We start from the raw sequence: 14152 nt of genomic DNA, 5'->3' as shown, positions 1-14152 counted from the left end.
GTCCACAAGGCCTTCTGGGGCCTGGGACTGCAATACCTCCAACTCTCTCTTTGGAAAGATCTTCCTACTCAAGCTGTTCGCTCCTCCACCTACAACTCCTTGAGGGTCAGTCGCTTCTCCAAGCATCGAGCTGGAGACAGATGATGTCATGCGCGCCATTTACTCTTATGTACAACTGAGTATCGTCTGTGTATTGGTGGATGGCTATATTGGGATCTTTGGAGGAGAGTGCCCAGAGGCTCCACGTAAAGGTTAAAAGGGATTGGAGAGAGGATGGAGCCTTGGGAGACCCCATAGGATACCTGTGGTTGGATGTGTTATGTTATTTAGCATTTATATAACGCTTTATATATCATTGGTATGATCCCAAAGCGCTGGTTGGTTGAACGCCCTCGTGCCCATGTCGGGTCAATTGAGAGAGTAAGTTGTCATAGGGTGCTTGGGTGCACCAATTATGTGTGCAGCCGATGCAATAGCCTGATGGTAGCTGCAGCCTAGCATTAGGTGTGTTGGTATTGATATCAGTGGAATGTGTGCAGTCTGGAGGATGGGCCCAAAGACTGGGTTCTGCTTGCGTTAGGCCTGTGTAGGACGCTCATGTGTGTAGCTAGGCCGGTTTGTCATTGGATGTAGCTGCGTTTTTTTTAGGAATATGAGGTGTTCATGGAGTAATGTTCGTATGTGAGCAGCTAGGCCGAAATTGATTGAGGGTTGTAGCTGCACTCTAATTGTGTGTTGGTGTAGAGAGTAAGCATATGGGGGGTGAGCGTTTGGGTGGAGGGATGATCTAAGGAGCTCGCTGTTCCGGATTTCAAGCGCGCCACAGGGGCTGCTCCGGCAGAGGGCTGCCCTGGGAAGGTCAGTTATGACCAGGTGAACACACCAATCGAGGACGGTGGCGGGCTGAGAGGCGAGAGATCAGGGGAACCGGGAAGTGGAAGCGGACAGAGGGATGGGAGCGGAGAGGGTGCACAAAGGGGCTGGGGAAGCAAAATTACACAGAATTCGCCCAAGCAAAGGCACAGTGTTAGATTCCAGCAGGGACTTGCCCCGCCGTGTAGCCGAGGAAGTCTTCCCTGCAATGTACCCCTCTAGCTTGGTCAGGTAAACAGACAAGCAGAGCGATTAATTGAATGAAAGACAGGATGTGAGATGAGACACAGGAAGCGCAGGCCTGGAACACGGGATACCGAAGATCCGCTGTTCAAATGCAATACAAGAGGCTGTCAACAGACAGTTACAGCCACAGAGTACAAAAAGGCTAACAAAAGATAGTATAGCCACACAGTACAATAATCAGAATAGGAAATTACCCACTGACCTGATACAAGACTGGCACAACACTGATAGACTGAAATATCCAGGTTGGCAGACTTCTCCGTTATTGACTCCTGTCAAGTTTGGTTAGAAGAAAAGTGTGGGAAACTCGTTGAAGAAAGGAAAAGCAAAGTCAAATTAATCCCAGCTACCCTGACGGCACGAGGACGCCTAAATCACCTATTCCCGACGGCACAAGGACGCCTCTGGGTTGTGGCACATCATAAGGAAGTCTCTAGTCCGTGTGCCGTAACCCGTTTAGTCACGGAAGAAACTTTGCAGCAGGAGCAGGTATCCAAGTTGCTCCCGTACCACCTATGAGCGTCGGGGTCCAATTACAATCCGGGTCGAGGAGGTGCGGGGTGAAGCAAATACCATAAACAAGGTCCAAAAGCAATCCGTAATGGGTTCCGTAGTCGGCAGGTTGAGGGCAGCGAAAGAGCCAGACGTGTCCAATAACAATCCGAAATGAGTTCCGTAGTCGGCAGGTTGTAGGCAGCAGTAGAACAAGACGTGTCCGATAACACTCCGTGAGGCAGGCCGGATCATAGAAGGATCAAAACACTGGTTAGGAAAGGGAGGCAAAGTCACAGAAGGGGACTGGGAACGGGTATAATGGGGAAACAAGGATGTCCGAGGAATCAGAAGCGAGGTACAGCTATCTAATTGAAAATTCAGAAGCACCGGAACAGACAATGGGAGGTGCTTAAATCACATGAGCAAGCGACTACGTTCGAATCGAGTGTGTCACGTGACGGCAAACAGGTCACCAGCGTTGCCAGGCTAACTTCCAGGCGCCTGGCTGAGACCTGATTGTCGAATGCAGGATTCTTTGTTTTGTGCACACAGGAACGTCATGGGGACGGTATATAAACCGAGTGGGACAACCCCTACCTGTCATGACGCGGGAGCGGAGCCTGACACACAGGAGGGTCTTCTAGTACAAACACTCACCTGCTTTGCAGTTAGAAAAGGAATTTCTAGAGCACAAGTTCATCTGCACAGCTTGTTGTCTGCCTGAGAGGTAGGAGGCAAACCAACTCTCACACTGAACTTGTTGGAGGCCTCCACGACTACTAATCTGGATTCCGAGCATCCAGAGGCACGGAAACTGCTCTTCTGAACACCCATGAAGAACACCTTGCATCTCTGGACTCCAACTCCCTAGCTGTCCTTATGCTTCTCGATCTCTCCTCTGCATTTCACACAGTTAACCTTTCCATCCTCATACAAAGGCTCCACAATACACTCGGTATCTCGGAACTGGCACTGGATTGGCTGTCCTCCTTCCTCACTAACCGTTCTTTCCAAGTCACCCTGGACCCCTTCTCCGCTCCTTCCTCCATCAACACCTGCGGTGTCCGCCAGGGCTCTATACTCTCCCACTGGCTCTTTAACATCTACCCTGCTCTCCTTGCACGCCTCATCTCCTCTTTCTCCACCAATTGCCAGTGTTACGCAGACAACACACAGCTCTTCTTCAGACTCCCAGCTGACCATCTTGCACACTCCATCATCTCTGACTGCCTATCTGCCATTCAGTCCTGTGCGCCCCCAATGAGGTCTGCCTCACCGCCTCTAAAACTGCGATCCATCCCATTGTGACCCCTGATCCCTCCTTCTTCCCTTCACACTGGCCTTCCTCCTTGGGCTCTCAACCTGCACCTTCAACTGAAGCCAAAAACCTTGCAGTCACCTTCGACTCCTCGCTTTCTTTCCTCCCTTCCTCCCCCCCTCCCTCCCTCAAACATTGCCAAGAAGTCCAAATATCAGCTCTTCAGGACAGTTTCATGAGTCGCCCTTATCCATGATTTGGAGAGCATCATCCACCACCTGGATGGTGGCTGCCCGATGCCACACTTTGGGCGGAACCCTGACTGATCGTCATTTAGGAGGTGGAGTTGTTTGATTCTGGTGAGTAGTTGTGAAGCAACTACTTTTTCCAATATTTTGCCAATAAATGGGAGGTATGTAATGGGCCTGTAGTTGGCCAGGTCGTCTGGATGTAGGGTTGTTTTTTTCAAAAGAGGTCGTACAAGACCAGTCTTGAGGGTGTCTGGGAATTACCCTTCTGCGGGTGAGGCATGGATGATGGAGAGGACCACATTGACCACTGGACCCGTCATTCTCCAATGATGGAGGCTCGAATTATATCGTCAGAGTAAGAAGTAGGTTTGATGGAGGCAATCATTTTCAGGAGATCTGGGGAAAAGCAAAGAGGAGAGAATTGGGTCCAGAGGGGCAGTGTGCGTGCCACCTGCCCCTCTTTGAAAGGTGTCCCGACTGACTCTTGACAAAGTGAGGTTCCTGGCCCTGTCACACAATGCATTCTCTACTCGGCACCGTGTAGGCATCTCATTCATTCCATCTGTACCCATACACAGATAAGGGCATATCCCTCCTTTACACCAATAAATAGCTCGCTACTGCACATATTACCATTTTATCATTGCTCCGTCTATAACAAAAGAAATCTGCATTTGAAGTTTGAATTCCACTTACAATAAAAAAATCTGTTTCATCAATGGTTTCCTGAGATGTAAATAAGCAGGACAGACAAGGAAAAAAAAATGAGTCAGATACTATGGTACAGTTAAAGAAAAATGGCATAAGAGGTCACTGGTACACACCCTTTTGTCTAATTAGAAGTAAAGGTTTCAAGGAATGCAGTCCGAACCTCATTTTAATAAATCCATTTAGAGATGAAGGTTTTGCACATAGCTAAATAGATTTATGAGCCACAAAAGTTTCACCTCCATATAATATATTTTGTAAATAAATTGCTCAATTGAAAAGTCTACTTTTGGTAGTAGTGACAATTACAAAATGTGCTGTTGGCCATTCCCTGAATGCTTTGTCCACTTTCAAGGACACCCTTCCAAGTTCGGGGCAAATCCCATACATCTCAGAAGCCCAGTTTTCCAGCCATACTTCTAAATTTGGCATAGAGAGCTGAATTTATGATTTAAATAGAATATTTTGTTTGCTCAACTGATGCCTATGGGGCTTTAATTGTTTATCTGCAGACACAGCACTGTGCGGCCGCCAAGTCCCTCTTTAGACTCCCTCCTTTCTTTGTATATTTCAAATATATGTAAATCATGGGAACCCCTAATCTCCCGTGCAAGATAAGAAAAATCGCTTCAGTGAAGCATCCAATGTGGCGAGAACTTTATCCTAGTCCATTGAATTTATGGGTGCAACTGTACTTCATGTGTTATTCTGAGTTCGCCCAACTCCAATTTAAGAGCAGCTGCAAGGCTGCTAAAAGGGAAAGATAGAAGAATCTTATTTTCAACAATTTCTAATGGTTTTATATTTACTTTCCCTATAGGTCTGCTCAATACAGGAGAGAATAAAAATGGTCTGTATATAAAAAAACAGTTAATTCACGTGAATCTGTGGGAATAAGAGAACACAGACTGTTGTAATACCCCAAATTCGTGGGGATGCTTTATAATGAATTGTAATCACATGGAGATATAACAGATGTTTAACTGTTTTTTTATATACAGACCATTTTTTCAAAAGAATGAATTGTGGAATGAGAGATTGATGAGAACAGTATGCATGTGAACGAATGTAAAGTGAATGGGCCATAATTTTGTATGAAATGTTTAATATGTTTTTAGACCTAGCATTTTTTGTTTGAATAAAATAATAAAATCTTGGGAATTGAAACCAAGTCAAAAATCCCCTGTGCATTCCGTCATCCTTACCTCTGTCTACTAGTTCGAGTTCTCTTGTATTTTCTGATTGATTGACCTGTAGAACTAGGGACGTTAAAACAGGTAACCCTTCTATTTTTGCCCCGGCGGGAGCGTTGCCCGATTTCTGGGACTTAATAGCGTGGTCCAGTGAACACCAACATTTCCTGCCCGGTCTGGACTTTCAGTGCTTAGAGCCGTTTTCTGACTCTCTTCCTGACACATACAAGGATGTGAAGTTCTCAAACCAGCACATCTCTGGAAAAGTTCTCTGCAACGAGCATGGAAAACCGCACATTTCGGCCTGCAGAGCATCATGTAGACCGAATACGAAACCACTACTGATCAGTACCTGGCTGGAGTTTCACAGTCGTAGCTGCCCGTCGACCCCAAGCTCTCCTCAGTCATAACTGCTCAGACAGTGGTCATTTGAAACACTGACCTGATCACTAGGTCTTTGAGCCTGTGATGTCTTGGTTGAGATGCTGGGTCGACGTGCTTCCAGGTTTGGTTCTTGTAGGTAATGCAGTGGGAGAAACAGGTCACCTCCCAATATGAGGATACGATACTCAGGTGGTTGGGTAACCTCTCCCCACACCACGGGCTCGCCTTCAGGTATGTCAGTGGCGTGGAGACAGTGCAAGCACTGAAGCGGAAGTCAATATGGCTCCGACAGGTATCCAAAGGAGCCAAGTAAGGACACCAGTATTGCAGTAAGATCAGAGCCAGGCCAAGAGAGAGAAAGCAGGCCAAGAAGAGCAAGGAGGAATGCAGTAAGTGTAGTGACCAGAAGACGGGAAAGGCAGCAGAGAACAGGAGCAAAGAGAGTAGGAACCCAAGAGCAATGCATAAAGAAAGCAAGATGCGAGGGGGCAGGCACAGAAAACCAGGTAGGAGGCACAGAGGGTAGAGCATAGGGAGGCCAGGAAACAGGCAGAGCGAGGGTCCTGGTCGGTCCGAGGAGAAGGAACGTTGGGCTTTTATTTTCTGATCGTGTTGTGGTTGCAACGACGACCAGGACACAGCATGCGTGCATGGTTTTCCGTGCGCCGTACACAGCGTCCCACATCCACATGTCTTCCGGAGCTGGACAGCGGCTTCCTCACTCGCGAGGACCACCTTGGAAACCGGCGATTCACGGTGAAGCGCCATCGAGGATACAGATGCCAGCCTGTGACAAGCATGGCATGGCCGCGGCGGACACGGTAAGGCATTACAGTGTCGGCCTGAGGGAACAACAGAATGGTGCATCAATTTGCACAGTCCATTTTGAGTTACTCATTACTGCAAAGCCAGAGGTCTGTTCTGTGTTCCAGGCTGCAGGAAGACAACAGCGACTAAAAAAATGCCTGTACAGGAAATTCTCCAATCCTCACATTGGTGCTCCAGCCTTGCACCAGGAAACAAGAACCTCCTTCTGTGACAGAGTTTAGGAAGATGCCCGCCCCAGCCAACGGTTTCAGAACTGGGAGAGCTCTTCCTCAAGCTCCTCACCATTAAGCATCATCATATGTTCACTGGCAAAATCCAGTTGCTCAGGACCCCACATACATAGTCCTTGTGCTGCCATAGAGAGGCAGCAGGCCTCGCAAGCTGCCATAGAGAGGCAGCAGGCCTAGCAAACTCGCAAGGTCCCACTTCACTGGAAAAACTTTATGGCAGTAAATGGGCCAGCCAGAAAAGCAGGTTACAAAACGAAAGCGCTGCACAGAAAAAAAAGTGAGGGCTAGCCACAGAGCCAGTATAAGTCCAAAGACAGGTGCACTTTACTCTAGCAAGTGAAATAACACCATGGCACATCTAACTTCGGGGTTGATGGTCCTGGGGCAATGAGAAAAGCTGCTAGCTTCCAAGACTCACTTGCAGCGATAACTGTGAGAGCCCCCCCCCTCACAACCTAGAGGCTTTTCCTTTCTCCAGTCCTCATACCCTAAAGCAGAGGTCTGCAATATGTGACTCTCTGGATGTTTTTGACCACGATTCCCTGGATCCAGCACCAAAGACTGAGATGGCTATCACTGATCTACGTTGTAGTCCAAAACCTCTGAAGAGCCAAAGATTGCAGACCCATGACCTAGAGGTTGTCCCATTTTGAGCAAGGTGGATGTCTGCTAATCCTTGCTTCTTGAAGTTGACCCCTTTCATGTGGGTTGGACGTCACCAGTCCCTCACAGCATAGAGGAAGTCCTGTGCTGGCTGTTTTGTCTGATGTCTTGGTGTGCGCCCTGATGCCTGCAGGCTGTTGGCGCATTATAAATAAATAAATGTCCCCTGCAAAGAGGGTTACCTTTTTAAAAAAGGTACAGGAAGAGTTGGCTCCACAGACTTGGCAAGGATACTCCCCTGTCCCTCACATCTCTCGAAGGTGGTCCCTGCAGAGCTCTCAAGTTTCTCCATCCCATGTATGAGAAGTATATACAATAAATTTAAAAGGAAATGTGTAGTCCTACCTTTAAAATTAAAAACACAAAACTGCAATTCCCAGAATTCCAATTAAAAAAAAAAACAAGACTGGGTGGCAACTGTGAAACATAAGAGCTCTGTCCCTGCAACATGGCAGACACTTCTCTCACTATTAGTGAATAGAGAGCGGCAGGCAGTATTATTAATTGGGTACTCCCATAGCCCACTGAAGTGGCAGCTCTACAGCATGAATGGAGCTCCGGTGGCAGGCACGTCCTTACTGCTGTTGTCTAAAGAGGCTTCACACAAGCTGGATAACACATCTTAGCGGTTTAGAATTGTGGGATCATGTTGAGGGGGAACTAGATCTCGATCACTGCCAGCCCCCTCCCATAGCACTGGTAGTAGTAGTGAGTTCTTCCAAACAAACTCATCGCTAATTGAAGTGACCTAGTTGTATAAATAATTTAGGAGTGCCAAGTACTTGATCCACATAGCATGTTTCTACATCTCAATGTACAGTTTCAGTATCATTAAGTACATAGGGAAGACAGACCCAATGGGTACACCATCTCACCCCCGACTCTCACGCAACATTCATGCCATGCATATCGGTCGGTCATTTATCTACACCAGTGGTCTTCATATTGGCAGGGCTGGCCCAGACGCTTTAAAAAGGGATTAAGATTACTGTTTTTAATATAAAAGATAAGCAGATTTTTTGCTGTTTATATTCTCTATTAAAAGCAGTTATCTTAATGCTTCTTTAAAGAGCCTGGAGTCGCCCTGGACATCCCTTGGACCCCCATATGGGGGCCAACACCTAAGAGGGCTGGCAGAAACCATATTTGTACTCAAGGGTGGGGGGTGCTCGGTATGAACACGTTTGAATACCTGTGGGGACCTATCATGCAGGGTCTCGATAGCGAGATCTCGCAAGATTACACGCGCAAAGCGAACCGGAAAGCCAGCAGACCCTGAGCAAGGCACCAGGAGGACAGTCGGGCCTCAGTGATCCTCCTGAATTAAGGAATCAGCCCTCCAAGTTGAAGTCTGCCCCTTCATGCATGCAGAGCGTAATTCCATGGCTGAAGGCAAGCCTCGTTGGAGCTCTAGCTAGCAGGAAATGTAAATACCCTCCAGCTTATTTCCTGTGCAATGGAGTCAACTGTACTGGGGTTGCAGAGCTGAATTGTGAGTACTGCCCCCCCGTTCTGGACAAATCCTTTCCTACCCCGCTCATGTCAAGGTGCCTCAATAAACACCCATATTTATAGCAAGTGTCTTGTGTTCATTGAGGGCCATTACATAATTGGCGACGAGGACCAGAAACCCCCCCCGCTGCAACCATGCAGGGTGCCACGCCACCTGCCGCTTTCCTCCAGTCCCCCGGCACGCCTGCCATTCCCTGGCAATAAATGGGAGCCACTGTTTTCCACATACCTTGAAGCTTTAGGAGGAACAGGCTATTCTTCGGCCAGGAAAAAGGCCATGCTACTAAACACTATGGGAAGTCGAGGGACAGCGCATTGTCACAGGCTTGAAGGCTGTACCCCTCGTGGACAAAGGCAATTATGTCTACAAGGAATCGGTTTGCCGGATTAATTAAGAGGTTTTCCAACAAAGAAAACGTGGTCCTCCACAGACCTCACATTGTGTGAATTCGGGGGACAATGTGGAAGAAGTCATCTGCGACATGTTGGTGGTCCAGACCAATTCCTGCAAAGTCTAGGACAAGTTCATCCAGGAGAAAGAACTGGACCTAGATAAAGCCATACAAATAGCGAGAGCCGAGGGGAAACCTCAAGCAGACACAGAAGTAGGAAGACCGTCACCTGCACCCGAAATGGCGGCTCTGCAATGGAGGAGGCGCAGACACAGGCAGCCGTGGGAAGTGCCAAGAGAAAAAGGACCCAAGTGGAGGGATTCCCAAAAGTGCTACAGATGTGCCAGCAGCAAGCATCTGGCTAACGATGGAGACTGTCCCGCAAGGAACAAAGGGTGTTCTAAGTGCAGGCGATTCGGTCACGTTGCGGTAGCCTGCAAGTGGCTGGAAAGGAAAGTCACCCATATTGACGGAGACAGAGGAACGAACGATGAGGAAGAACCAGACGATAGGCCAATGGTAATCATGGTAAACTCACCTCGAGCCAGAAGAGAGAAACCCCATTGTGTAGTGAAGGTGGATGGAAATGAAACGTGTCACGGCCGATTCGGGGTCCGACCTGACCATCCTCCCCATCCAGACATACAAAAACATGATGGGACGTGACTTGGTTGAGATTAGAAGCACCAAGCAACGGCCCACAGTCTTCGAGGGAGCCACCGTAGACCTATTAGGCTACATAAAAGCTAAACTGGAATTTAAGGACAGATACACCACAACAAACGTCTATTTCTCGACCAAAGATCCAGCCGTGCTGGGATGGGATGACCAGCACAAACTGAGCATCCGGCTAGACCCCAGCACTGCAGAACAGGTGTTGCTGGTCTCCTCAGGAGGAGTGTCAGATCTTAGAAGTGAATTCCCCTATGCTGTTCTCAGAAACACCCAGTAAAATAAAAAACAACGTGCATAAAATCTGCTTAAAACCCAATGTTTTGCCAATCAAGCACAAGGTCAGGCCCGTTACAGCTACAGCGAGGTTGGCACTAGAATCTGAGCTTCGCAAAATGGTCAGGGAAGGTACCATTGAGACCATCGGGTCCTCCGAATGGCTAAACCCGGTGGTCCACAGTAAGAAAAAAAATCCTCCAACGACTTGAGAGTGTGCATAGATCTAAGCAGCCTCAACTTGGAGGTGGTCACAGACAGTTTTCCCTTTGCCCAGAAGCAACAAAATCATACTTAAATCTTCTCAAATCTCGATATTCGTGATCCCTACCATCAGATTGATCTACATAAGGCTTCATGCCCCCTTACAGCATTCATCACACCATTCGGCACGTTTCAATACCCGCGAATGCTGTTTGGGTCATCATCCGCCGCTCACTACTGCACGGCATCGACAAAAGTGTCATACTTCCAAGACGACATTCTTTTGCATACTAAGGACCAGAAACCCATGACAGACTGCTGAGAGAGGTCCTTGGCAAGCTACAGAGCGCAAGAGTCCACCTTCGCCAAGAGAAATGCATAATTGGAGAAGTGAGGTAGAATACCTGGGTTACCACATTTCGAAAGAAGGAGTGAGCCCAAAGAAAAACCTGCTTCAAGCCATAGTTAACGCCCCAGCGCTAACCTCAAAAGATGAGCTCTGGTCATTTTTGGATCTTGCAGAGTATTCCGCGAAATTCGTTCCCAGATTTTCTGAAAACACGTCTCCCTTGAGAAAGCTCCTAAGGAAAGGAGCAGAGTACACATGGGAATCACAGCAAATTGAGGTCTTGACTGAAATCAAGAAGCAAATCCTACATGCCCAGTGTCTCAAAGCGTTCAATCCCGAATGGGGAAACTTACATTACAACTACTTACATGTTGGGCCCCAGGGCACCAAAACTGCGACGCCACACCTAGCAAGAATTGCTGCCAAACTTCAAGAGTACACATACAAGATCACACACATTGCCGGCTGGAAGAACGCCCTAGCGGACTGCATGTCCAGGTTGCTGGATCAAAGTACCCCAGGCACCTCATTCCTGGAAGATGAATGCCTTGTGGCATCCATAGGAGACCTAAGAAACAAGGACTTTATGGAAATGTGCGAGCCTCATTGGCAGGAGGAAATGAGACATGATAATGCCATGGGCCGAGTAGCAGAATGGGCCCACAATGGTTGGCCAAACGAGAGAGCAATCCCAGAAGGTCAGTGACCGTATCGGAAAGTCAACGACAAGATCGCAGAGGTGGACGGTCTAGTAATGATGAGGTGACCAAATAATTCCCCCAAGAGGCATCCGCAAAGTGATACTATGCAGAGCGCATCCAGGTCATCTAGGGAGCAATATGACACGACGCAGATTACGTAACGCATACTGGTGGCCCGGAATGGACCAAGAAGTGAGGGCAATGATCGAGAGATGCCATGAATGGGCAAACAGCGACAAACGGCTAAAAGTGAGGCAAGCACCCATGGTGGAAATCCCACTAGGTGCCTGGCACAAAACTGGGCTGGATTTCATCAGTCCGATGGACGGCATGTCGAGCGACAGCAAATACGGGGTAGTCATGGTGGACTATCTCTCCAAGTGGGTCGAAGTTGAATTTGTGCCGGACAACACCACGGGCACAGTAAATGCTAAGTGCCATCTTCCAAAGAGAAGGACGCCTCAAAGAGATTGTGACTGACAATGGAGTTCAGTTTGTTTTCAGAGACATGGAAAGCTTTTGCAAAAAGCACAATATCCGGCAATTGAGAGCAAGCCGGTATCACCCACAGGTCAACGGCCTGGTAGAAAGGGCGAACCGATTCATTAAGGGAGCCTTACAATTGGCATGCGCATCAGGCATGAATCCCTGCAAAACCGTCAAAGAGGCTGTGGCAGCGCATCGCTTGACGCCAAATGACATTACAGAAGTTTCTCTGTTTCAAATGTTAAGAGGGAGAAGGGCTGCATTCACACTAGTACCACCATGGCTACACAGAGTCAGAGAGGACGACGACATCGACATGAACAACATCGTATTCAGATTACAGAAGAGCAAAGAGATCATGAAATCTCAGGGTGACAAGCGCAGAGCAGCATATCACACGGACGTCAACGAACAGGATTGGTGAAGATACGCTTGCCCCATAAAGACACTTCAACAGGTTCCAAATACAGCCAAGCCATAGAAGTCACACGGAAAGGCACCAACCATGTCTACACCAGTGATGGGAGAAGGTGGAACTTGGAAAGGGTGGCCGTGTACAAGAAAAAGGCGTTGCCAGCCTGCCTCTCCATAGGAGTAGGAGATAGCAACGACCCATGGGAGTTAGCCAGCAGCCCTCAACAGCAAGTGATGGTGATCAGAGAAGAAGAAAACCAAAGCGAGCATGTACCCATGAGCCCCATACTCCGGTGTAAAGAACCACACCGGAAGCAACCTCAGCAGACCAAACCCCATGCAACACATCCCGCAATACTACGTATTCCCTCAAGGAAGCCACTGACTAGAACCGGCCCCAACACGAGAGAAGGAAGCCAACCAAGTTCACAGACCATCATGGGCTAAGAACCAGCTTTTTCTATGAAAGGAGGTATGGTATGATTGGGTATTAAGCACGTTATAAATAACCTGAGGTTTCTAAGCGCAAACCCAAGGATCGAACCTGTGTTGCTCCATGCCATCTTGCTTCCAAGGCGAGCACGTTGCCGCAGAGCTATCCTTCAGAGGTGGGTGAAGTCTTATCATGCAAGATCTCGATAGCGAGATAATGCGCGCAAAGCAAGCAGGAAAGCCAGCAGACCCTGAACGATGCACCAGGAGGACAGTCGGGCCTCATCGCTCCTCCTGAAAGAGGGAATCAGCCCTCCAAGTTGAAGGCTGCCCCTTCAGCAGATCCTTGCATGCAGAGTGTAATTCCATGGCTGAAGGCAAGCCTCATGGGAGTTCTAGCAAGCAGGGAATGTAAATACCCTCCAGCTTATTCCCTGTGCAGTGAAGTCAACTGCACTGGAGTTGCAGAGCTGAAACAAGAGCACTGCTCCCCTGCTATGGACACAATCGTTCCTACCCCGCTCATGTCAAGGTGCCTCAATAAACACCCATATTTATATCAAGTGTCCCGTGTTAATTGAGGCCACTACAATACCACTTACCGAAACGCATGTACAAATTAAAATAACTCCCGTTCATACCCACAAAGAATAAGATAGCACAACAGAGTATTCGTTCCTGCTTCTGAAGTTAGCAGTGCAGAAACACGCTGCAAGTTCAATAGGATTCGGAAAGGTACCCTGTTCCACTGCATGGTGCCACTGTCAAAACGAATTACCACTTGAGATTTTTTTGACTAACACCTAATGCATGTAGTGGAACATCGGAACGTCTGCCAGATGCCACATGGGGGAATGGCAACATTTGTCAACTTGTTTAAAACCCACTCACCGAAATCATACAAGCGGCTCAGCACCGAGTCCAGGCAACGCTGTTGCTGGACACCACCCTCCTCATCACCGGACTCGTTATCCGCCATGAAAAGGCAATAGCAGCCACTAATCACTTCAACCTCCTGAAAACTTAACAGAGACCTACACCACACGCCGGTGTTTGTGATGTGAAAAAACAAGCTGAAACGGCTCACGAAAGAAGCCGCAAACAGGCACAAGTCCGATCAGAAATGTCGAAACCTACATATGTTACAAAACGACGCAGATAGGCTAGCACTTAACCGGCTCTTTATTAACAAATAAAAATCACTACTATACATTTGAAGGGATTCTCTATGGAATAGGTGTTATGTTATTTTCGGGGGCAGGGGGGTCTAACAGCATTATTTTTGGTTTGGTCTGTTTTATAAAGCGCTTGTTTGGAGTTTCTTTCCATAGGACATTGTGCTTTTTCCTCCCGTCAGAAATTGCACTATTCTTTGGGTGCTGTCAACACCAAAGATGGCCGCCCCCAGAACAGTTGGTGGTTAACAGAGGAGCATGCAGAGTACTGTTCGCGCCGATCAGTAGTGGAGTGCAGGAGCGGTTGAGCCCGTGTAGGTGTATTCTACATGGCACTGCGTGGTGGCGCCAGTGGAAGGCCGCTCTACTCGGTATGTGCTTCCTATAGCATTCTGTCTGCAGGGGCTGAA

At 48.1% G+C, this 14152-nt stretch overlaps 2 protein-coding genes across 4 annotated transcripts in view; one reads left to right on the top strand and one right to left on the bottom strand.

The window, feature by feature from the left end:
* Positions 1-13676, bottom strand: part of FSAF1 (40S small subunit processome assembly factor 1) — a 238174-nt gene extending 224498 nt beyond the window's left edge. Inside the window, exon 1 of one of the 2 annotated variants that reach the window (XM_069606909.1) lies at positions 13459-13676. In XM_069606909.1, the coding sequence (XP_069463010.1) occupies positions 13459-13546 (88 nt within the window). In that variant the 5' untranslated portion in view covers positions 13547-13676. The remainder of the gene's footprint in view (positions 1-13458) is intronic. The other variant, XM_069606910.1, reaches the window with a different exon arrangement.
* Positions 13677-13901: 225 nt separating this feature from the next.
* GNPAT (glyceronephosphate O-acyltransferase) overlaps positions 13902-14152 on the top strand; it is a 796967-nt gene continuing 796716 nt past the window's right edge. The window contains exon 1 of one of the 2 annotated variants that reach the window (XM_069606907.1): positions 13902-14113. In XM_069606907.1, coding sequence (XP_069463008.1) covers positions 14072-14113 — 42 coding nt within the window. In that variant the 5' untranslated portion in view covers positions 13902-14071. The remainder of the gene's footprint in view (positions 14114-14152) is intronic. The other variant, XM_069606908.1, reaches the window with a different exon arrangement.

This window comes from Ambystoma mexicanum, chromosome 4p (assembly GCF_040938575.1).
Source record: "Ambystoma mexicanum isolate Mex_15411 chromosome 4p, UKY_AmexF1_1, whole genome shotgun sequence".
Taxonomy (NCBI): Eukaryota; Metazoa; Chordata; class Amphibia; order Caudata; family Ambystomatidae; genus Ambystoma; species Ambystoma mexicanum.
The sequence above is the reverse complement of the archived record's forward strand: the minus strand, read 5'-3'. Positions and strand labels throughout refer to the sequence as shown.